A 25,986-nucleotide genomic window follows, 5' to 3' on the forward strand; every position below is an offset into this window, starting at 1 on the left:
TAGCTCCCATACCTTAACATGGACTTAGGACCGTCATAGCGCTAAGGTGGCCATAGCTCCTATACCTTAACATAGACTTAGGACAGTCATAGCACTAAGGTGGCCATAGCTCCCATACCTTAACATGGACTTAGGACAGTCATAGCGCTAAGGTGGCCATAGCTCCCATACCTTAACATGGACTTAGGACAGTCATAGCGCTAAAGTGGCCATAGCTCCCATACCTTAACATGGACTTAGGACCGTCATAGCTCTAAGGTGGCCATAGCTCCCATACCTTAACATAGACTTAGGACAGTCATAGCGCTAAAGTGGCCATAGCTCCCATACCTTAACATGGACTTAGGACCGTCATAGCTCTAAGGTGGCCATAGCTCCTATACCTTAACATAGACTTAGGACAGTCATAGCACTAAGGTGGCCATAGCTCCCATACCTTAACATAGACTTAGGACAGTCATAGCGCTAAGGTGGCCATAGCTCCCATACCTTAACATAGACTTAGGACAGTCATAGCGCTAAGGTGGCCATACCTCTCATACCTTAACATGGACTTAGGACAGTCATAGCGCTAAGGTGGCCATAGCTCCCATACCTTAACATAGACTTAGGACAGTCATAGCGCTAAGGTGGCCATAGCTCCCATACCTTAACATGGACTTAGGACCGTCATAGCGCTAAGGTGGCCATAGCTCCCATACCTTAACATGGACTTAGGACAGTCATAGCGCTAAGGTGGCCATAGCTCCCATACCTTAACATGGACTTAGGACAGTCATAGCGCTAAGGTGGCCATAGCTCCCATACCTTAACATGGACTTAGGACCGTCATAGCTCTAAGGTGGCCATAGCTCCCATACCTTAACATAGACTTAGGACAGTCATAGCGCTAAAGTGGCCATAGCTCCCATACCTTAACATGGACTTAGGACCGTCATAGCTCTAAGGTGGCCATAGCTCCCATACCTTAACATAGACTTAGGACAGTCATAGCGCTAAAGTGGTCATAGCTCCCATACCTTAACATGGACTTAGGACCGTCATAGCGCTAAGGTGGCCATAGCTCCCATACCTTAACATGGACTTAGGACAGTCATAGCGCTAAGGTGGCCATAGCTCCCATACCTTAACATGGACTTAGGACAGTCATAGCGCTAAGGTGGCCATAGCTCCCATACCTTAACATGGACTTAGGACAGTCATAGCGCTAAGGTGGCCATAGCTCCCATACCTTAACATGGACTTAGGACCGTCATAGCTCTAAGGTGGCCATAGCTCCCATATCTTAACATAGACTTAGGACAGTCATAGCGCTAAAGTGGCCATAGCTCCCATACCTTAACATGGACTTAGGACCGTCATAGCGCTAAGGTGGCCATAGCTCCCATACCTTAACATAGACTTAGGACAGTCATAGCACTAAGGTGGCCATAGCTCCCATACCTTAACATAGACTTAGGACAGTCATAGCGCTAAGGTGGCCATAGCTCCCATACCTTAACATAGACTTAGGACAGTCATAGCGCTAAGGTGGCCATAGCTCCCATACCTTAACATGGACTTAGGACAGTCATAGCGCTAAGGTGGCCATAGCTCCCATACCTTAACATAGACTTAGGACCGTCATAGCGCTAAGGTGGCCATAGCTCCCATAACTTAACATAGACTTAGGACAGTCATAGCGCTAAGGTTGTTTTGTACAACGGCACCCTCATCAATTCTGATGGCATGGGTTGTGGATCATGCTTTGTGTCACTGCTTGGTGGGTCAAGTCTTGATTGTCTACAGGCCACCATGAGGAGTGTTGCTGATTTCTGTGGGGCCTCATTGAAGTCAGTGAAGGGACAGGTTTCTGCTCAGTAGAGGGGGCATGGGTGGCCCAGTCGTCTTAAGCGCCGTGATTCGCTGTGCAGAGTTGAGTCCCTTGGACACGCCAGAAACCTATGATTGTGGGTTCGAATCCCGGTTTCCCCGTTTATGTTTCTAGGTTTTTCAGCACCATACCCATGCTCGTGGGTTTCACAGATGTGGTAAATGTCTGAGACCTGCATCACTTGGGGCTTTCCTCCCACATTAAGCTGACACGCCGTGATATAACTGGAATACTGTTAAAAGCGGCGTTAAAACCCAACTCACTCACTCACTCCTCGGTAGTGCTTACAATGATTTGAAAAACTTTGAAATCTATGTTTGGTGATTGCACCTTTATTATGTGTGTATGTCTGCATATGTATGAAATCCACAAAGTGACGGCCATGCTTGTGTGTTCAAGGGCGGCCAACATTGAGGCCTGTTTGCTGGGATCTGCACAAGAAAACTCAAGTCAGGTTATGAGCGAACTCATGAGGTAAACCATGCTGGCATTTAACTAGTTCATGACTAGATCTCTAGTGATTTACTAGTTCCAGACTAGATCTCTTGTGATTTACTAGTTCCAGACTAGATTTCTAGTGATTGACTAGTTCCAGACTAGATTTCTAGTGATTAACTAGTTCCAGACTAGATTTCTAGTGATTGACTAGTTCCAGACTAGATTTCTAGTGATTGACTAGTTCCAGACTAGATTCCTAGTGATTAACTAGTTCCAGACTAGATTTCTAGAAATTAACTAGTTCCAGACTAGATTTCTAGTGATTGACTAGTTCCAGACTAGATTTCTAGTGATTAACTAGTTCCAGACTAGATTTCTAATGATTAACTAGTTCCAGACTAGATCTCTTGTGATTGACTAGTTCCAGACTAGATTTCTAGTAATTGATTTGTTCCAGACTAGATTTCTAGAAATTAACTAGTTCCAGACTAGATTTCTAATGATTAACTAGTTCCAGACTAGATTTCTAGTGATTAACTGGTTCAAGACTAGATTTCTAGAAATTAACTAGTTCCAGACTAGATTTCTAGTGATTAACTAGTTCCAGACTAGATTTCTAGTGATTAACTAGTTCCAGACTAGATCTCTTGTGATTGACTAGTTCCAGACTAGATTCCTAGTGATTAACTAGTTCCAGACTAGATTTCTTGTGATTAACTAGTTCCAAACCAGATTTCTGGTGATTAACTAGTTCCAGACTAGATCTCTTGTGATTGACTAGCTCCAGACTAGATTCCTAGTGATTAACTAGTTCCAGACTTGATTTCTTGTGATTAACTAGTTCCAGACTAGATTCCTAGTGATTAACTAGTTCCAGACTAGATTCCTAGTGATTAACTAGTTCCAGACTAGATTTCTAGTGATTGACTAGTTCCAGACTAGATCTCTTGTGATTGACTAGTTCCAGACTAGATTCCTAGTGATTGACTAGTTCCAGACTAGATTTCTAGTGATTGATTTGTTCCAGACTAGATTTCTAGTAATTGATTTCTTCCAGACTAGATTCTTGTGATTAACTAGTTCCAGACTAGATCTCTACTGATTGACAAGTTCGTTCTGGGTTCATCATGTAACAGAACTAACTCAGTGATCCTAGGTGGAATACTGCTGAGTGGGTGTTACAACCATACAAGCATGTTATTGAAGGTCTGCATTGTCTGTTGCAGAGGGCAGTACCGTGTTCTGTACATCACTCCGGAGTACGCCAGTACAGGAAGTAACGTGCTCACAGACCTCAACACCAAAATAGGTATGCAGTACATTTTCAAATGGAAGCAAAAAAGTTTCATTATTAGGAACAGAAGGGCCCTGCACTTGGTGCACCAGACCGCCTCCGTGGTCTATTGGTAGAGTGTTCGATCCCCGGGCCGCGTCATACCAAAAGTCATTAAAAGATGGTTCTTGTTCTTACCCTCTCTGGCGCTCAACACTAAGGGGCTGAAACAAGGACTGGTCAGCTCAGAGTCAGTATACAAAATGTGTTTCAAGTAACAGCTTCGAGAAATCTCTGGATTATATAATAAATATCCACATGGACCTTGCTCTCTCTTGTAGGTATTGACCTGATTGCTATTGACGAGGCTCATTGCGTGTCGCAATGGGGCCATGACTTCCGGTCAGCCTACAGGAGTCTCGGCTCTCTCAAGGACAAGTTTCCTGATGTAAGTGAACATGTCATGTACAATGAAGTGTCATGTATTGCCATGTATTGCCATGTATTGCCCTAGCCCTGCGAGGATTCATGATGCCTGCTTCTAATCCCATATTTACCCTGAATATGAGACCGGTGTAGATCCGGGTCAGAATAGGTCTTCTGCAACCCATGTTTGCCGTAAAAGGCGACTATGCTTGTCGTAGGTGGCTAACGGGATCGGGATTGGTTGATGCATGTTATCGTGTCACATTTGCATGGCTTGATTCTCATGATGTCAATTACTGGATTGTCTAGTCCAGACTTGATTACTTACAGACCAACGTCATAGCTGGAATATTGCTGAGTGCTGCGTTAAACAACAAACAAACAAATAGTATTGTGGTGTGTCAGCAATGTATTCAAACACTTTTAATAACACAGTGGGGTAATGGTTCAAGCTTTGCTCGTCAATAGGATCCTTGGTTTGTCAGCACCCGTTTTCCAGGTTTCACAAAAGTTTCGTCACTCTGTAGGTTGAAGATCAAAGACATTGGTGTGATATTTGGTTTTAGGTGATAATATTTTTAGATTTCAACAAGATTCTTTTTGTAGATGTGTCATATGATTTGTCATGTTTTTAAATTTCAGTTACAGTTGATTAATGCTGATTGGTCCAAATATTAGACATGTAGAGAAGTGTCAATTGAGTCAGGGGTGTGGAAAAACAATGCCTTACTTACCCGACTTCAAAGATGAAAAATCAGTTTGAGTTGTCTGTGGAAATGTTGTCCAGGGACAAGTAGGTACACTTGCTTGATAAAGTTGTTAGGATCTACACCGAAACATTGCACTAATTGTAATAAAGAAGTTGTTCATCCATAGAATGAGTTTTTCTTCATCAAACCAACTTCTAAATGCCACTAAAAGAAGTTTTCATATCCAGTTGAGCTCAAATCTTAACATGCTGACCAATAATCACTGACCAATCATTGACCGATTCTCCTCTAGGTTCCTGTTATGGCCTTGACAGCGACGGCCACGGTGGACGTGAGGCGAGACATCTGTCGCTCTCTGAAGCTGAGGAATCCAGTTGTCACATGTACTGGCTTCGACAGGTGAGCTTGGTAGCAGCCCATTCTTACCTGTACTGTTTGAGGAGATCTTTAGCCACACAAGACAAGATGGTTATGGTGCAGCATAATATTGCCCTTCAACAGCGTACATGATGTTCTTGATTGTGTCAGTATGAATCGCGTCATACCAAAAGACTTGGGCTGGGATGAGTCTCAAGAGATAGGTACAAAATGTCCGATTGGGAATAGTTTGACTGTAGCCCTGGACAAAATGTATTGAGATGCACATATAAATCGATCTGGTCATGCATACACTGAAGTTGACTGAAGTTTTATCTTTATTCAAACATATATTAGTCTGGGTGCATAGTCAGAAAGAAATGCGAACATTAGTGACTTTTAGTTTAACCATATAGTTCAAGATCATTTTTGTCAGTAAACAATGTATCCCATGACCAACCACGGATCCGGGTAGTTCTTTGGGTACCCGGGTCCTACTCAGTACCCACCCGACCCGAGGACCCGACCCGAGGACCCGAGTTACCCATCCCAGCCCTACAAAAGACGTTACAAGCTTGTACTTGATGTTACCCTATAAACACACAATGCCTGGCACTCGGCATTAAGCTGAGCTCGAAGTTAGTGGACTGTGTTTTGGTGGGGTATCCATGTTAAACTGTATGGTATCTTAATTGATTAACACTATAAAAAACGGCAGTAGTACGGACTAGCGCAACCAGCCACACACACACATGCATACACGTCGCTACATGAGTGAAAGAATTTAGAACACAACGTTAAGCACCCTATCACCTCACTTCACCTCAATACATACTGCCAGTGTAGATTGATTCCTCTGTCATTCTAAGAATTTGATTACGTTCACAAAAATTAGCTCTGAAATAGTGTTTGTTTGTTTGTTTGTTGTTTAATGCTGCACCCTGCAATACTCCAGCTATATGACAGCAGTCTGTAAATAATCAAGTCTCGACCAGACAATACAGTGAATGACATCATGATCATCGATCTACACAATTGGGATACGATGACATGCATCAACCACGTCAGCGAGCCTGACCACCAAATCCTGTTAGTCGCCTCTTACGACAAGCATAGTTGCCTTTCACGGCAAGCAGGGGTTGCTGAAGACCAATTCTTACTCGGATCTTCACGTGTTTCTGAAATAGTGATTGCAATACATATTGCTACATGAAAATGATATTGCAGTATGTACTGTGTACTGTGTACTGTGACTAGGGTTATGTAGAACCCTACCAATAAGTCACAAGACGGGTGTACGATGTGTCATCTCATGCTGGACCACCTTGTTCCTGTCGATGGCTATGTGTAGTGTATCAGAGTGTGTCTGGAGGTTCATGCAGTGCTAATGTAGCGTGAGGAGACTACAATGTACAACTTCTCACATCCGATGTCTGGTATTTCAGACCCAACTTGTTCCTGTCAATGGTTGTGTGTATTGTATCAAAGTGTGTCTGGAGGTCCACGCAGTGCTAATGTAGCATGAGGAGAGTACAATGTACAACTTCTCACATCCGATGTCTGGTATTTCAGACCCAACTTGTTCCTGTCGGTGGCGGCGAAGGCGGAGGTGTGGTACGACCTGAAGCAGCACATGATGAAGAAGGACAACAAGTTCGAGTTTGACGGGCCGACCATCATCTACTGCCCCACCAAGAAGTCCACCATGGAGGTGACCAGTGTGCTCAAGAGTAAGGAAGGACTACACACAGGGGGCAGGGGTGGTGGTGCAGTCATCTGTTAACCGTGCATTGTTGCGGCCCTGTGCGGAATTCCTGTGAATGTGGATTTGAATCCCAGATTATGCTGCGTACCCATGCTCATGGTTTTCATCAAGACTATCACTTTTGGACCAAAATGTAACCTCCAAGACTATCACTTTTGGACCAAAGTGTAACCTCTACAACTATCACTTTTGAACCAAAGTGTAACATCCAAGACTATCACTTTTGGACTAAAATGTAACATCCAAGACTATCTCTTTTGACTAAAGTGTAACATCCAAGACTATCACTTTTGGACTAAAATGTAACATCCCAGACTATCACTTTTGGACTAAAATGTAACATCCCAGACTATCACTTTTGGACTAAAATGTAACATCCAAGACTATCTCTTTTGACTAAAATGTAACATCCAAGACTATCACTTTTGGACTAAAATGTAACATCCAAGACTATCTCTTTTGACTAAAATGTAACATCCAAGACTATCACTTTTGGACCAAAGTGTAACATCCAAGACTATCACTTTTAGACCAAAGTGTAACCTCTAAAACTATCACTTTTGGACCAAAGTGTAACCTCTAAAACTATCACTTTTGGACCAAAGTGTAACATCCAAGACTATCACTTTTGGACCAAAGTGTAACATCCAAGACTATCACTTTTAGACCAAAGTGAAACATCTAAAACTATCACTTTTGGATTTTGCATTAAACTGGAATACTGTTCAAACTAGCATTTAACCCACTCACTCTCTTATTGAATTTTGTACTTTAAGTGTCATTAATGGCTAAAGTCATCGTCAATGTTAAAGATGCAGAGGTGACTATTGCTTGTTATCTACATAGACGATGTTGGATGTGACTTGAGTCGACTTGAATATTGACTGCAGCTAAGAAACAACAAACAATTTAACATTGAGTTAGGAAATAGATATGTCTAGTAATGATCTGTTGTTTATTCGATGATGGATAGACCCCAAATTGTTACTTAGATCACGGTGGCGAAATCCTGTACACACTGACTTGTGTGATAGAATCCATACATATATACTGATGACTAACCTCATCTTCAATGTCACTGATGCAAATATCACCTCTAAAGACGTTAAAAGATGGTGCTTGTTGTTACCCTGTCTGGCGCATGACATTAAGGGGCTAAAACAAGGACTGGTCGACTCGGAGTCAGTATACTGTGTTTGAGTGGGGTATTCATGTTAAACTGCAGCATGATATCTCAGTGGACTAGCACTTTAAATCGGCATCAGTCCGGACTAGCACAAGCAGACACGCACGCACACACGCATCACTATATAAGTGCAATGATGTTAGACGCAACGTTAAACACAATTTCTCCTCACCTCACCAGTGATGCAAATATTATGTTGTATATGTTAGTGACTGAGTACATTTACTTCTAAACCTTTTTAATTTAATATATTAAAATGATAGCACAGATCTGACTAAGGAATAAGATCAAGATTGCTACTGTTGAGTTGGACGATTCTAATCATGGATTGTGCGTATGTTTCCAGCTCAAGGGGTGTTGTGTCTTCCGTACCATGCAGGTCTGAGTCTTAAGGCTAGAAAAGACGCTCATCATAAATTTGTGAATGACAGAATTCAGGTTGTCGTGGCAACAGTGGCATTTGGAATGGGTATTGACAAGCCTGACGTGAGGAAGGTCATCCATTATGGGGGTGAGTATTACAGGATCTGTGAGACTTTAAGTGGTAGATTGAAGCAGTGTCGTGAACTGGTCTACCAAATAAAGGGGTATATATACTGAACAAAAATGTTAGGGATCAGTAATATTTTTGGGATATTTTGATGAAATTGTGTGCTCATTCTTCCTTACAAAAATATCAGCAACAAAATATTGTCATCACTAACATTTTTAGTTCAGTGTATGGGACATTTGAGAAATGTGTAGAGTTCTTGGCCTTTAGTAATGCCAGGATCCGCTCTTTGGGTTTGATTCCCTGATTTGATCCTGTATCTATCAGGATCTCGCCCACACTTGTTTTTTGTGCCACATTAACCTGGTGTGCAGTGCAGTAACCCAAATACTGTTCAACCAACTCACAGTCGTCAAAGGCATTGGGATTCGCTGTGCAGGGTTGCGTCTCTTAGGCATGTTGGGATCCTATGGTCGCAAGGGTTAGAACTTAGATACCTCTGGTAATATCCAACTAGTCCACAACTCATTTCGGACTAGTTTATATAAAATAACTAGATTTTACAATAGGACTGGCCCTGCTTGATTTCCACTTGTCACAGACTAACAGACTACTGGCCGTGTTTGTCTCGGGATCGTGTGTTCAAATCCTATATTTGAATATCCTATTCGCCTTGATCGTGATTCTTGGTTTGTCAGCACATACCCACGTTTTTGGCTTTCAACAAATTGATGTAACTGGAATACATTTCAAAGCAGCGTTTAAACCACTCACTCACTCTACCTGTGGTGATTCCGGGTACGAATTCTGGTCCACAGCAACCTTTGCTTGTCGTAGGGGCGGTTGGGTAGCCTAGTGGTTAAAGCGTTGGCTCGTCACGCCGAAGACCCGGGTTCGATTCCCGACATGGGTACAATGTGTGAAGCCCATTTCTGGTGTCCCCTGCCGATATTGTTGGAATATTGCTAAAAGCGGCGTAAAACCATACTGATTCACTCACTCACTCACACTCACTTTGCTTGTCGTAAGAGGTGACTAAATGATAGGATGGTCAGGCTCAGTGACTTGGTTCATTTCTTGTCATTGTATCCCAGTTGTGTGGATTGCTGCTCATGATGTCAATCACTGGATTGTCTGGTCAGGTTTGATTATGTACAGACTGCCAACATAGAGCTGGAATGTTGCTGAGTGCAGCGTTAAACAACAAACTCACTCTATCTCATGTCTTCAGCTCCGAAGGACATCGAGTCGTACTACCAGGAAGTGGGGCGTGCTGGGCGAGATGGGTTGCCTAGCGCCTGTCACGTCTTCTACTCTAGTGCGGACTTCAACGTCAGCAAACATTTCATCAATGAAATCAACAATGAGAAATTCCGTCAACACAAGCTGAAGATGCTGGGAAAAATGGTGCAGTACCTAAACACAGCCCAGTGCAGGAGAAGGTACATGAGACTCGGGGGTGGGGTGATGGGGGGTTGATGCAGTATCTGATCACAGCCCAGTGCAGGAGAAGGTACATGAGACTGGGGGGTGGGGTGATGGGGGTTGATGCAGTATCTGAGCACAGCCCAGTGCAGGAGAAGGTACATGAGACTGGGGGGTGGGGTGATGGGGGTTGATGCAGTATCTGAGCACAGCCCAGTGCAGGAGAAGGTACATGAGACTGGGGGGTGGGGTGATGGGGGTTGATGCAGTATCTGAGCACAGCCCAGTGCAGGAGGAGGTACATGAGACTGGGGGGTGGGGTGATGGGGGTTGATGCAGTATCTGAGCACAGCCCAGTGCAGGAGGAGGTACGTGAGACTGGGGGGGTGGGGTGATGGGGGTTGATGCAGTATCTGAGCACAGCCCAGTGCAGGAGGAGGTACATGAGACTGGGGGGTGGGGTGATGGGGGTTGGGTGATGGGGGTTGATGCAGTATCTGAGCACAGCCCAGTGCAGGAGAAGGTACATGAGACTCGGGGGTGGGGTGATGGGGGTTGATGCAGTATCTGAGCACAGCCCAGTGCAGGAGAAGGTACATGAGACTCGGGGGTGGGGTGATGGGGGTTGATGCAGTATCTGAGCACAGCCCAGTGCAGGAGGAGGTACATGAGACTGGGGGGTGGGGTGATGGGGGTTGATGCAGTATCTGAGCACAGCCCAGTGCAGGAGGAGGTACGTGAGACTGGGGGGTGGGGTGATGGGGGTTGATGCAGTATCTGAGCACAGCCCAGTGCAGGAGGAGGTACGTGAGACTGGGGGGGTGGGGTGATGGGGGTTGATGCAGTATCTGAGCACAGCCCAGTGCAGGAGGAGGTACGTGAGACTGGGGGGGTGGGGTGATGGGGGTTGATGCAGTATCTGAGCACAGCCCAGTGCAGGAGAAGGTACATGAGACTGGGGGGGTGGGGTGATGGGGGTTGATGCAGTATCTGAGCACAGCCCAGTGCAGGAGGAGGTACGTGAGACTGGGGGGTGGGGTGATGGGGGTTGATGCAGTATCTGAGCACAGCCCAGTGCAGGAGGAGGTACGTGAGACTGGGGGGGTGGGGTGATGGGGGTTGATGCAGTATCTGAGCACAGCCCAGTGCAGGAGGAGGTACGTGAGACTGGGGGGGTGGGGTGATGGGGGTTGATGCAGAATCTGAGCACAGCCCAGTGCAGCAGAAGGTACATCACACTGGGGGGTGGGGTGATGGGGGTTGATTCAGTATCTGAGCACAGCCCAGTGCAGGAGAAGGTACATGAGACTCGGGGGTGGGGTGATGGGGGTTGATGCAGTATCTGAGCACAGCCCAGTGCAGGAGGAGGTACGTGAGACTGGGGGGTGGGGTGATGGGGGTTGATGCAGTATCTGAGCACAGCCCAGTGCAGGAGGAGGTACGTGAGACTGGGGGGGTGGGGTGATGGGGGTTGATGCAGTATCTGAGCACAGCCCAGTGCAGGAGGAGGTACGTGAGACTGGGGGGTGGGGTGATGGGGGTTGATGCAGTATCTGAGCACAGCCCAGTGCAGGAGGAGGTACGTGAGACTGGGGGGTTGGGGTGATGGGGGTTGATGCAGTATCTGAGCACAGCCCAGTGCAGGAGGAGGTACATGAGACTGGGGGGTGGGGTGATGGGGGTTGGGTGATGGGGGTTGATGCAGTATCTGAGCACAGCCCAGTGCAGGAGAAGGTACATGAGACTGGGGGGGGGGGGGGGGGGGGGGTGATGGGGGTTGATGCAGTATCTGAGCACAGCCCAGTGCAGGAGAAGGTACATGAGACTCGGGGGTGGGGTGATGGGGGTTGATGCAGTATCTGAGCACAGCCCAGTGCAGGAGGAGGTACATGAGACTGGGGGGTGGGGTGATGGGGGTTGATGCAGTATCTGAGCACAGCCCAGTGCAGGAGGAGGTACGTGAGACTGGGGGGGTGGGGTGATGGGGGTTGATGCAGTATCTGAGCACAGCCCAGTGCAGGAGGAGGTACGTGAGACTGGGGGGGTGGGGTGATGGGGGTTGATGCAGTATCTGAGCACAGCCCAGTGCAGGAGAAGGTACATGAGACTGGGGGGGTGGGGTGATGGGGGTTGATGCAGTATCTGAGCACAGCCCAGTGCAGGAGGAGGTACGTGAGACTGGGGGGTGGGGTGATGGGGGTTGATGCAGTATCTGAGCACAGCCCAGTGCAGGAGGAGGTACGTGAGACTGGGGGGGTGGGGTGATGGGGGTTGATGCAGTATCTGAGCACAGCCCAGTGCAGGAGGAGGTACGTGAGACTGGGGGGGTGGGGTGATGGGGGTTGATGCAGAATCTGAGCACAGCCCAGTGCAGCAGAAGGTACATCACACTGGGGGGTGGGGTGATGGGGGTTGATTCAGTATCTGAGCACAGCCCAGTGCAGGAGAAGGTACATGAGACTCGGGGGTGGGGTGATGGGGGTTGATTCAGTATCTGAGCACAGCCCAGTGCAGCAGAAGGTACATCACACTGGGGGGTGGGGTGATGGGGGTTGATTCAGTATCTGAGCACAGCCCAGTGCAGGAGGAGGTACATGAGACTGGGGGGTGGGGTGATGGGGGTTGATGCAGTATCTGAGCACAGCCCAGTGCAGGAGAAGGTACATGAGACTGGGGGGTGGGGTGATGGGGGTTGATGCAGTATCTGAGCACAGCCCAGTGCAGGAGGAGGTACATGAGACTGGGGGGTGGGGTGATGGGGGTTGGGTGATGGGGATTGATGCAGTATCTGAGCACAGCCCAGTGCAGGAGGAGGTACATGAGACTGGGGGGTGGGTTGATGGGGGTTGATGCAGTATCTGAGCACAGCCCAGTGCAGGAGGAGGTACATGAGACTGGTGGGGGATGGAAGTCGGATTTTTAGATGATAGATAGAATCTCACACTTGCGTCTATTGATATCAAATATATCAAAACAAGACAAAACAGAGTTTAAAACTCTGAGGATTGCTGAGGCGAGAATCTGTATAAATCACTGATTCACAATTTGTATTTTCATTCTGATTGTAAGTTCTTGCGAAAGACCTCAGTGGCAGAGATAGGAGCTGCATCTGACAGTCACTGTCTTATGTTTTACATGTATTTTTTAAAATATATTTTGGAGTATGTTTTGGAAATTATCAGTTGCAAACAATCTGAATTGAGTATGAGGTTTCACTTTCATGAGTGTTTTGTCCCCTGTCAGGGTGTTGCTGGCTCACTTCGAGGGGCGGGAGATGCAAGAACTTGGTGGCACTGAAAACTGCTGCGACAACTGTCGGAAAAAGTAAGAAGTAACTATTTGTCTGACACGCACGAGAATCACGTGCGTTGAGACGCCCAACGCTAACACTGTATTCGTGCGTGCATGATTCCCTTGATTCAACCTTTTGAGTTGATTGGTTCAACTGTGTCATATGGCCCTGTGACGCAGGGGTAGCATTATGCAGAAGCCTGTTACAATGAATGCTCGTTCCACCCTTGACGAACAGGTCTGGTTGTTGATGAAATATAGTGACAGCTAAATAGACAGAATTTTTATTCATGCACCGATTGTCTTTAAATGTAATATCCAGTTATGTATGACTGTTTAATAATCTCATACCACTTTTGACTGGAGTAGGTCCGATAGTTTTTCAGATATTGTAGTAAACGTCAGTACCTTAAATTACCTTCCAGACTATAGATCTATTTCATTTTAGCATTGTAAGCAACCTCCATTGGGTTTTGTCTGCGACTTATCCTGCAATAGCATGATTTACCCTATCAAATGTCACAGCTGTGAATAGAGTGAAAGTGTGGTTTTATTCTGCTTTTAGCAATATTCCAGCAGTATCATGGCAGGGGACACCAGAAATGGTCTTAACACATTGTACCTATGTGGGGAATTGAACCCAGGCCATCGGTGTGATGAGCCACTAATCTACCCTACCTCCCTGGCTGTCTGTCAGTGGAGGGTATTGGGACAGAAAGACCTGCTGTGATGTTGTCTTCTTGGCAGGGAAGATTTGAATGTCTTGTTTTCTGCAGAATTGAGGTTGGGAAGAAGCAAGGCTTCTACAGCTCCAAGAACTGGGGCATGGATGCTGGGAGTGTGGCGCCGGACAAACCAGTGGACTACTCGCGGGAGGCCAAGGATCTCTTCACGGCCATTGAGGTCAGGGGTCAGATAGTAATGATTGTCTCATAATGATTGTTTAGGGATAATTGTTTTAGAAAGACTGTCTCAGAATGATTGTCTCATTGTAACTGTCTCATGATGATTGTGTTTTATGCTTATTGAGTTTTAGGATGATTGTCTCATGATTGTGTTTCAGGATGATTGAGTTTTAGGATGATTGTGTTTTAGGATGATTGTCTCATGATTGTGTTTCAGGATGATTGAGTTTTAAGATGATTGTGTCTTATGATTGTGTTTCATGATGATTGTGTTTTAGGATGATTGTCTCATGATGATTCAGTTTCAGGATCATTGTGTCTCATGATTGTGTTTCATGATGATTGTGTTTTAGGATGATTGTCTCATGATGATTGAGTTTTAGGATGATTGTGTTTCATGATGATTGAGTTTTAACATGATTGTGTTTCATGATGATTGTGTTTTAGGATGATTGTCTCATGATGATTCAGTTTCAGGATGATTGTGTCTCATGATTGTGTTTCATGATGATTGAGTTTTAGGATGATTGTCTCATGATGATTGAGTTTTAGGATGATTGTGTTTCATGATGATTGAGTTTTAGGATGATTGTGTTTCATGATGATTGAGTTTTAACATGATTGTCTCATGATGATTGAGTCTTAGAATGATTGTCTTATGATGATTGAGTTTTAGGATGATTGTTTCTGGATGATCGTTATTACCATTGGTATCTGTCATGATTGTGTGAGGATGTTGACTTTGTGATTGTTATTTATAAAGAAGGTGATTGTGTAATAAAACTTTCTCATGGCTATGATCGAGTGATGACAATGGTTGATGATGGTTGATGTTTAGTTGAGTGAGAATGTGCTTGTTTATGATTGTAATTTGTTGCTTTTCCTGTTTATGATGCATGGTACTGTCGGAGACGAGGTTGACGGTTGTTTGGTTATGGTCATGAAAGGAAATAATATTATAATGGCTAATGGCTGGCGACTTTCATTTCAGACTATGCTTGAAAATAAGTTGACACAGTTATCGATTAAACTTTTGAAAACTGAACAAACGAACATTCCGGAATGTCTAATATATGGTTGAAATTGTATGGCAGTGCTTCCCACACTGTCGTTCGGAATACCCTGAGTTAACGTTTTCGAGGTTGCATGATTAGAAAACACATTCTGACTGTCACTTTTACAATCTGGTAAGCGATGCTCTGATTGGTTGGATGAAAGGTCGATCTGACATGACCCGTAATGGGATGTCCTCATATCTTTGTTTAGCGATAGCGGGAACTAAGATCTGATTTTAATGAGATTGCTGTAAAACCATATTCCGTTCAAAATAGAACTACAACTTGTATTAGTTTTGTTACCTTCTATGCTGTCAAGTACAGCATATTCTTACTATTGTACCATATGGGGACATATATCACGTGACTTACCACGGGTTTGGGTAGTCCTGTTGGTACCTGGGTCCTACTCAGTACCCACCCGGCTCGACTTTCCGAGTTACCCATCCCAGCCCTACTTGTAACCTATGCTTGGTGTAGGAGACGACTTAAGTGGATTGTGCAGTCAGTACTGATGACATCATTGATTGCATAGCAAGTTAGAAGTTTTGTATGAACGCTGGTTTGTCTAGTCAACACTGTTTTCATGAAGTAGTCATACAGCTGGAATATTGCTGACTGCAGCGTAAGTAAACAAACAAAATATAAGACTGTTTTCCTCTCCCGTCAGGCGATGGGTGGAAGGTTCGGCATCACGTCCCCGATACAGCTGCTGGTGGGGTCCAACAACCAGAGGATTCAACGCTTTACCAAGGACAAGGTCTGGGGATCTGGCAAGTACGTCCACCAGGTGGCCACAAGTAGCTCACCAGACCCCTGCTCTCATACCTTAACTTAGACTTACGGCAGTCGTAGTACTGAGACAAGCGTAACTCCCATACCTTAACATAGACTTATGGCAGTCGTAGTACTGAGACAAGCATAACTCCCATACTTTAACATAGACTTACGGCAGTCGTAGTACTAAGACAAGCATAACTCCCATACTTTAACATAGACTTACGGCAGTTGTAGTACTAAGACAAGCGTAACTCCCATACTTTAACATAGACTTATGGCAGTCGTAGTAATAAGACAAGCGTAACTCTCATACTTTAACATAGACTTACGGCAGTCATAGTACTAAGACAAGCGTAACTCTCATACTTTAACATAGACTTATGACAGTCGTAGTAGCAAGACAAACGTAACTCCCATACCTTAACATAGACTTTTGGCAGTCGTAGTACTGAGACAAGCGTAACTCCCATACCTTAACATAGACTTATGGCAGTCGTAGTACTGAGACAAGCGTAACTCCCATACCTTAACATAGACTTATGGCAGTCGTAGTACTGAGACAAGCGTAACTCCCATACCTTAACATAGACTTATGGCAGTCGTAGTACTGAGACAAGCGTAACTCCCATACCTTAACATAGACTTTTGGCAGTCGTAGTACTGAGACAAGCGTAACTCCCATACCTTAACATAGACCTTTGGCAGTCGTAGCACTAAGACAAGCGTAACTCTCATACTTTAACATAGACTTACGGCAGTCATAGTACCAAGACAAGCGTAACTCCCATACTTTAACATAGACTTACGGCAGTTGTAGTATTAAGACAAGCGTAACTCCCATACTTTAACATAGACTTACGGCAGTTGTAGTATTAAGACAAGCGTAACTCCCATACTTTAACATAGACTTACGGCAGTTGTAGTATTAAGACAAGCGTAACTCCCATACTTTAACATAGACTTACGGCAGTTGTAGTTCTAAGACAAGTGTAACTCCCATACTTTAACATAGACTTACGGCAGTTGTAGTATTAAGACAAGCGTAACTCCCATACTTTAACATAGACTTACGGCAGTTGTAGTACTAAGACAAGCATAACTCCCATACTTTAACATAGACTTACGGCAGTTGTAGTACTAAGACAAGCATAACTCCCATACTTTAACATAGACTTACGGCAGTTGTAGTACTAAGACAAGCATAACTCCCATACTTTAACATAGACTTACGGCAGTTGTAGTATTAAGACAAGCGTAACTCCCATACTTTAACATAGACTTACGGCAGTTGTAGTACTAAGACAAGCATAACTCCCATACTTTAACATAGACTTATGACAGCTTCAAGTCTGTAGTCAATGTCAGTAAAAATTCCCAAATTGGAATTTAAGATTTCCCAATTCAAGTTAAATTGTTATGAATAATGTTATAGTTTGTAGAGGTTACTTGTATTTCACTGGCAACTAAGAGAACGAAGTTTTATTACTTATTTTTGCATTGTTGCTTTGAATACAATGTTAAAGTACCTCGAAACTTTAAAAAACAAAATCTATTTTGGCCAAATGTTGCCAAGGACAGTTAGTTCTAGCTACATCCCTGAGTATATATTAATCATAGTTGACTGAGTTTTTTTCAAATCCGTTCAAGTCACATTTTGCACTCATCACCTGCTTGTTCTACAGGTACAGAAGCTTAAAGTGGTGGAAAGGATTTGGTAAGTGGATCAAATTATAATACCGGTTAGTATCCATGATTTAACCCCCTTGAAGATCCGGGTTAGAATTGGTCTTCACCAACCCATGCTTGTCTCCCCTTGAAGATCTGGGGTTAGAATTGGTCTTCAGCAACCCATGCTTGTCTCCCCTTGAAGATCCGGGTTAGAATTGGTCTTCAGCAACCCATGCTTGTCTCCCCGTGAAGATCTGGGTTAGAATTGGTCTTCAGCAACTCATGCTTGTCTCCCCTTGAAGATCCGGGTTAGAATTGGTCTTTAGCAACACATGCTTGTTGTAAGAGGCGACTACAGCTAACAGGGTCAGGCTTGGTGACTTGGTTGATGCATGTTATCATATCCCAATTGCGTGGATCGATGCTTATGATGTCAATCACTTGATTATCTGGTCCAGACTCGATTATTTGCAGACCACCGTCATATAGCTGGAATATTGCTGAGTGAGGCGTTAAACAAAAAACACAAAAATGAAATGTAAAAGGCGTCAACAGCTCATGGGATTAGGATGCATGTCATTATATTCCAATTGCGTAGGTCAATACTCATGATGTCAATCACTGGATTGTCTGGCCCAGGCTTAATTGTTTGCACACTGCCGTCATATTGCTGGAATATTCCTGAATGGGGTAATTAACTATGAAACCATTGATGTCGTTTAGATGAAGACATTACGCACATGTGTCATGCCTGCAGGGACGTAAGGCCAAATCTCACTATTGACAGAGATGTCGGAGTTTACTTGGTTGAAGAGACGATTTGGGGATGTATCTTTATAGCGATATGTGTTGAGTTATATTGGGAGCTAAAGTGTTTGACAGTAATTGACACTGATTGTAAATGCAGGTCTTATTTGTTACATACAAAAGTAAATAGTACTCAACATGGTCAGTTGCCATGTGTTTGTAGTCAACAGAGCTCCAGATAATCTTTTGGTGTTGTTGGTATTTTACCCATGCATTTTAAAATCATTGGGTATCAGTTATTCTATCTTGGTATTCAAATTTCTGTTACCCACTACTTTTTGCACACGTGGGTGTTTAAGTTAGATATTTAAAAACACTATTCATCTAGTCCCTGCAAACTGGTGTCGTGTGGATTCGAGAGCTTTATAGGACTCAAAAATACCACGATTCATGATCATGATGTAACTGTCATCGTGGAGTTTGGCAAGGTTGACGGAATGCCCGTTTATAATTTCAAAATAAGTTTCTGATTTCCTAATCGAATACGCAGGGTTACTTCACAATATTTTGTTGATACGCACAAGTTTTATTTTTGTAGCGTATCTGTAATGTTCGTTGCGTATTTGATATGCTTGGATTTTATTTTACTGCATATTTCTGCATTTCTGATGTGTAATTCACACAGATACGCAGCTTATCTGGAGCTCTGCGTCAATGATACAGGGGAGATAACAAAAATTCTCTTCTGCTTTTCTGCCAAAGGGAATTTGTGAATGAATGTCAGCCTAGATGTGCGGTGTTGTAGGGAAGTGTCTGCTGTTCGAGGGCTATCTGACGGAGAAGGCCGTGGAACATGGATTTGGGTCAACAGTCAGTGTGTCACGCCAGGGGCGGGAGTGGCTCCAGAAGTACCGAGCGTCGCCGAGCAACACGCTCACCATCATGCCCCTCCAAGACATGTTGGATGAGGAGAGAACCAAGTCCATCTCCATCAGAGTCACGTAAGTTCTTTGGCGGAGGTGAAATGGGGTTTATCGTTACAATCAAGGGAGATGGGTGTCTCAGTGTCAAGTTGGTTCTTCTTAAGCGGAGGTGAGGTGAGGTGAAATGGGGTTTTATGTTGTGTTGTAGGCAGGTGGGTGTCAAGTAGATTCTTTTTTAGTTGAGGTAAGGTGAGGTGAAATGGGGTTAAACGTCGCGTTCAAAGGAGGTGGTTGTCTCAGTGTCAAATAAGTCCTTCTTTAGCTGAAGGGAGATAGGTCTCCAAATGTAAATACTGAGCTACCTACACAGGATGTAAGGGGTGACCCTCTGGATGGGGTGGTCAGGCCCTATGATTTGGTTGATTGCGTGTCATCATACCCCGACAGCATGGATCATTGGTCACTATATCGTTCACTGGATTTTCTGGTCTAAACTTGATTATTATTTACAGGCCGCCATCATATGGCTGATAATAAACAAACAGAATCAAACAAAATGGTCAGTGGTGCAAATATATTTATCGTATGCTTCAAATGGTAATTGATTATTTTCTGCAGACCTGATGTCCGACTTCCCAGCATTCCCTACCGTCCTCCCCAGTCAACCAGTACTGCTGTGCGCATGCCGGAGCCAACGCCTAAACCAGCACCAGTGTGCGAACGTACAGCTCGTCTTCAGGTACACAAGATACTGCATCTCACTGTTGTTCCTGGTGGATTTCCGGGTTAGAAGTGATCCCCTATGATGAATAATTTCAAAATTCGCTTCATTAAGTTTGTAATTGTCTGGACAAAAACTCAAACATGCCCCATGGTGATTTCTGCTGCTTCACCATTATTTGTGACTCAGGTTCAGACCTCCATAATCCAGGAGTCTAATACATTGAAAACTCACCCTGAGGACAATTGAATATACATCAAGTTGTTCGTAGTTCCAGACAAGAAGAGTTCTTGTAATAGTGTCATTAAAGATACTGCCAGAGCTAAAAAGAGACATTGTCTTAAGGTGTAAATATACAGTTTGAGTTCTCTTTATTTGATTGTATGACTATTTATTACAAACTCATTGTATTCATTTCGTGCTGCTTCCATGCCATGTTCTCCTTGAACTGATAAACTGAGAGCTGTATTGAGACAGTTACGTTTGCAGAGTGAGTTGTACATCCTGCTGATGAAGCGACGTAACGACGTGGCACAGGATACTGGCTTCACCCCCCACAGTATAGCCAGCAACAAGGTGCTCATCGACCTGGCAAAGATCCGGTGAGTACATTGATGGTTGTATTTAGCCAGCAACAAGGTGCTCATCAATTTAAGCATTGCTTGTCTTCACTTGGAATTTGCAATAGTCTTGGGAAAAAAAGTTTAGTTTGGGGGGACACATAATGTGGTGTGGTCATATCTCATTTGTAATTTGGCAAGTTGTAAAAGGTGATCCATTTATAAATAATAGGATTTCCTTTTCAGTGGATTTTCTACATATTTTTGTGTGTGTCTAGACCGGGAAGCAAGCCGAGCATGTTGAAGATTGAGGATTTCCCAGAGGCAAAGGTCCAGAGGTTCGGAGACACGTTCATCAAGATCATCACCACCTTCTGTCAAGACAACGACCTCAAGCTGGATGATTTCCCTTCCGTCACGATAGACAAGGTTGGTGAAGCTACACTTTCACATAGTCAGGACTCGTGAAGACCCAGGTTAGAATAGGTCTTCAGCAACCCATGCTCGTAAGAGGCGACTAACGGGATCGGGTGGTCAGGCTCACTGACTAGGTTGATGCATCTAATCTCACTTGAATTATGGACCCGTGAAGACCCGGGGTAGAATAGGTCTTCAGCAACCCATGCTTGCTGTAAAAGGTGATTATGCTTGTCGTAAGAGGCGACTAACGGGATCAGGTGGTCAGGCTCGCTTATTTGGTTGAAGCATGTCATCGATCCCAATTTAGTGGATCGATGCTCATGATATCAATCACTGGATTGTCTGGTCCAGACTCGATTATTTACAGACCGCAGGCATATAGCTGGAATATTGCCGAGTGTGGCGTAAAACAACAAACCAACCAAACCACATATTCAGATACGTTGATGTGATGAATAAATATGGATATATGTGTTTTCCCCCCCAATTTTGTTTTTTTGTTTTGTTTCAAAGGCCGATTATTTTACTTTTATGCAAAATAGATACAAACTATAGATACAAAAGGACTGCATGTGATGCCAGCTTTCATTTGATAACTAACTTGATATGGTTAAACGAAAAATGAAAAATGAAGTTTTGGGGCTTTTTTTGTATTTTACATTGATTTGCCCCCAAAAGATCATACCCAAACTAAACAATTTTCCCCAACTTAGATTTTCCTAGATTTTAAATATGTTGTGAAGGGATGCCTTCTGAAAATGAAACAGGAGAAATCATTTCTGTTGCAATTTGTGGTGGGTTTGGTAGGATTTGACACTATATTGACCGGACTAACAGGTATGGCAGGAGAGGTGATGCTGGAGGACCTGGGTTAGATTTGGTTGATGTGGGTCATGTACTCCTCACTTCAACGATTGCAAGCCTCAGTATAAGTGTCACCCAGATGTCCAAGGCACTACAGTTGGCCTATTGAGTTCAGCCTGTAGGTGTTCCAAGGATCTATGAATGTTGGTCGGGATCAGTGTTCGAAATAGACATCAGCCCGTAGGCCCATGGCCGACTGACTTGTTCTCGGGCCGATAGTTTGATATTTGAGCCGGCCCATTCGGTAGCAAGTTAATTTTAAGGTGTAAACCTGTAAACATGGTAAATGAAACATAACACTGAGATTGCTCGGTGAAACGGGGTCCAACTTCAAAGTATTCCATCGTTAACTCTTTTAACAACGCAGACCTTGGTTTGACAGCAGTAAAGCTTCTGGTTGGCTGGTTGTGTTTTGTAATTTATGTTGCAAGAGTATGCCTCCCTGTTCCACCTAAAATGTTTGGGGCTGCAGTTTTCCACTTCGCCAACAGTTTTTTAAATGTGCTGGACCTGAAGGCTCTCAGTTTACTCCGGTGAGATTCAGACGCTGGTTGGGATCCCAGATTCGTGCTGATTATGTTCCTAGGTTTGTCAGCACTCTATCTGTGCTTGTTTCACCAAAGTTGTAACCGTCTGAGACCTGGATCACTTCAGGCTCTTCTCTCACATCAAGATGACAATACTGTTCAAAGAGATATTGTTCTGGTCTGGTTCCTTGCAGAGTTGTGTCCCTTAGCTGCCCACTTTTGCTTGTCTTGGGACTGACTCCAAGTTTAGCCCTGATTATGATCTACCGCCTCCGTGGTCTAGAGGTAAAGCGTCCGCCCGGAGAGCAGAAGGTCCGTGGTTCGATCCCAGGCCGCGTCTTACCCAAAGACGTGTTAAAAGATGGTACTTGTTGTTACCCTGTCTGGCGCTCGGCATTAAGGGGCTAAAACAAGGACTGGTTGGCTCGGAGTCAGTATACTGTGTCTGAGTGGGATATTCATGTTAAACTGCGGCATGGTATCTCATTGAGCTAGCACTATAAATCGGCAACAGTCCGGACTAGTACAAGCAGCCACACAAACACACACACGTACATGCACGTCGCTACATAAGTGCAATAATCTTGGACGCGACGTTAAACCCCATTTCACCTCACCTCACCTCACCTGATTATGATCCTTCCTATTTCTGCAAACACCCCAGAATTATTGTTCAGGCTGCTTACTCACTACATGTTCTGATTCTCATGTTACAGCCCATGATATAATAGAATTATTGTTCAGGCTGCTTACTCACTACATGTTCTGATTCTCATGTTACAGCCCATGATATAATAGAATTATTGTTCAGGCTGCTTACTCACTACATGTTCTGATTCCCATGTTACAGCCCATGATATAATAGAATTATTGTTCAGGCTGCTTACTCACTACATGTTCTGATTCTCATGTTACAGCCCATGATATAATAGAATTATTGTTCAGGCTGCTTACTCACTACATGTTCTGATTCTCATGTTACAGCCCATGATATAATAGAATTATTGTTCAGGCTGCTTACTCACTACATGTTCTGATTCTCATGTTACAGCCCATGATATAATAGAATTATTGTTCAGGCTGCTTACTCACTACATGTTCTGATTCTCATGTTACAGCCCATGATATAATAGAATTATTGTTCAGGCTGCTTACTCACTCAATGTTCTGATTCCCATGTTACAGCCCAGGATATTATAGAATTATTGTTCAAAGGTACTCACTCACTAACTCGGTCTGCCAAGCTGTAAATGGGTACCTGGAAGGATGTGTTTGTGATGTGACTGATGACACCAAGTTGTAAGCCGTGTAACATGTTGGCATGGTTGACCTCCTTGCTTGTGAACTAGGTGATTTGGTATGCACTGATAAGCAGTTGTGTTTGTTTCAGGGAGATGGCGACTTCCATGGCGAGCTGATGCAGTTGACAGACACACAGCGGACATCGTACATCATGTTTGAGAAGCAGTCCAAAACTCTCGTAAGTATCCTACCCAGAACCCCAAGTGTAGATTGGTGAGCGTCGGGTGGTTTCAGCGTGTGACCTGGCTGGTTGTGTGTCACTGTGACCTGGCTGGTTGTGTGTCACTGTGGCCTGGCTGATTGTGTGTCACTGTTACCTGGCTGACTGTGTGTCACTGTGACCTGGCTGATTGTGTGTTGCTGTGACCTGGCTGGTTGTGTGTCACTGTAACTTGGCTGGTTGTGTGTCACTGTGACTTGGCTGTTTGTGTGTCACTGTGACCTGGCTGATTGTGTGTCACTGTGACCTGGCTGGTTGTGTGTCACTGTGACCTGGCTGGTTGTGTGTCACTGTGGCCTGGCTGGTTGTGTGTCACTGTGGCCTGGCTAGTTGTGTGTCGCTGTGACCTGGCTGATTGTGTGTCGCTGTGACCTGGCTGGTTGTGTGTCACTGTGACCTGGCTGGTTGTGTGTCACTGTGACCTGGCTGATTGTGTGTCACTGTGACCTGGCTGATTGTGTGTCACTGTGACCTGGCTGATTGACTGTCACTGTGACCTGGCTGACTGTGGTGTCACTGTGACCTGGCTGGTTGTGTGTCACTGTGACCTGGCTGGTTGTGTGTCACTGTGACCTGGCTGATTGTGTGTCACTGTGACCTGGCTGACTGTGTGTCACTGTGACCTGGCTGGTTGTATGTCACTGTGACCTGGCTGGGTATGTGTCACTGTGACTTGGCTGATTGTGTGTCACTGTGACCTGGCTGACTGTCGTGTCACTGTGACCTGGCTGGTTGTGTGTCACTGTGACTTGGCTGGTTGTTTGTCACTGTGACCTGGCTGGTTGTGTGTCACTGTGACCTGGCTGACTGTGTGTCACTGTGACCTGGCTGGTTGTGTGTCGCTGTGGCCTGGCTGGTTGTGTGTCGCTGTGGCCTGGCTGGTTGTGTGTCACTGTGACCTGGCTGGTTGTGTGTCGCTGTGGCCTGGCTGGTTGTGTGTCGCTGTGGCTTGGCTGACTCTGTGTCACTGTGACCTGGCTGATTGTGGTGTCACTGTGACCTGGCTAATTGTGTGTCACTGTGACCTGGCTGATTGTGTGTCACTGTGACCTGGCTGGTTGTGTGTCACTGTGACCTGGCTGGTTGTGTGTCACTGTGACCTGGCTGACTGTGGTGTTGCTGTGGCCTGGCTGGTTGTGTGTCACTGTGACCTGGCTGATTGTGTGTCACTGTGACCTGGCTGTTATTGTGTCACTGTGACCTGGCTGATTGTGTGTCACTGTGACCTGGCTGATTGTGTGTCACTGTGACCTGGCTGGCTGTGTGTCACTGTGACCTGGCTGATTGTGTGTCACTGTGACCTGGCTGTTATTGTGTCACTGTGACCTGGCTGATTGAGTGTCACTGTGACTTGGCTGGTTGTGTGTCACTGTGACTTGGCTGATTGTGTGTCACTGTGACCTGGCTGACTGTGGTGTCACTGTGACCTGGCTGGTTGTGTGTCACTGTGACCTGGCTGATTGAGTGTCACTGTGACTTGGCTGACTGTGTGTCACTGTGACTTGGCTGGTTGTGTGTCACTGTGACCTGGCTGATTGTGTGTCACTGTGACCTGGCTGACTGTGGTGTCACTGTGACCTGGCTGGCTGATTGTGTTTCGCTGTGGCCTGGCTGGTTGTGTGTCACTGTGGCCTGGCTGATTGAGTGTCACTGTGACCTGGCTGTTTGTGTGTCACTGTGACCTGGCTGTTTGTGTGTCACTGTGACCTGGCTGTTTGTGTGTCACTGTGACCTGGCTGACTGTGGTGTCACTGTGACCTGGCTGACTGTGTGTCACTGTGACCTGGCTGTTTGTGTGTCACTGTGACCTGGCTGTTTGTGTGTCACTGTGACCTGGCTGGTTGTGTGTCACTGTGACCTGGCTGATTGTGTGTCACTGTGACCTGGCTGGTTGTGTGTCATTGAGACCTGACAGCAGGAATTGTTGCTCATGCAATCAACCACAAGTTAACCTTGCCACTGAGCTTTTCATTGCCATGTTGATAAAGCTTGATATTAGATTGTGTTAAATAAACAAATATTTTAAGATAAGAGTTAATCTATGTCCCATTTTTTGGTAT

General features: G+C 44.8%; 1 protein-coding gene across 1 annotated transcript in view; it reads left to right on the forward strand.

Moving 5' to 3' along the window:
* The window catches only part of LOC139464340 (bifunctional 3'-5' exonuclease/ATP-dependent helicase WRN-like), a 36,561-nt gene that overhangs the window by 6,112 nt on the left and 4,463 nt on the right, over positions 1-25,986 (forward strand). The window contains exons 7-22 of the mRNA XM_071245867.1: positions 2,273-2,347; positions 3,538-3,620; positions 3,926-4,032; positions 5,013-5,119; positions 6,650-6,807; positions 8,375-8,539; positions 9,750-9,960; positions 13,187-13,267; positions 14,011-14,137; positions 15,865-15,971; positions 17,657-17,688; positions 19,195-19,390; positions 19,931-20,051; positions 20,523-20,635; positions 20,872-21,022; positions 23,795-23,884. Coding sequence (XP_071101968.1) covers positions 2,273-2,347; positions 3,538-3,620; positions 3,926-4,032; positions 5,013-5,119; positions 6,650-6,807; positions 8,375-8,539; positions 9,750-9,960; positions 13,187-13,267; positions 14,011-14,137; positions 15,865-15,971; positions 17,657-17,688; positions 19,195-19,390; positions 19,931-20,051; positions 20,523-20,635; positions 20,872-21,022; positions 23,795-23,884 — 1,924 coding nt within the window. The remainder of the gene's footprint in view (positions 1-2,272; positions 2,348-3,537; positions 3,621-3,925; positions 4,033-5,012; positions 5,120-6,649; positions 6,808-8,374; positions 8,540-9,749; positions 9,961-13,186; positions 13,268-14,010; positions 14,138-15,864; positions 15,972-17,656; positions 17,689-19,194; positions 19,391-19,930; positions 20,052-20,522; positions 20,636-20,871; positions 21,023-23,794; positions 23,885-25,986) is intronic.

The sequence above is a fragment of the Haliotis cracherodii genome, unplaced genomic scaffold (genome assembly GCF_022045235.1).
Source record: "Haliotis cracherodii isolate W230 unplaced genomic scaffold, xgHalCrac1.p SCAF_17, whole genome shotgun sequence".
NCBI classification, from domain to species: Eukaryota; Metazoa; Mollusca; class Gastropoda; order Lepetellida; family Haliotidae; genus Haliotis; species Haliotis cracherodii.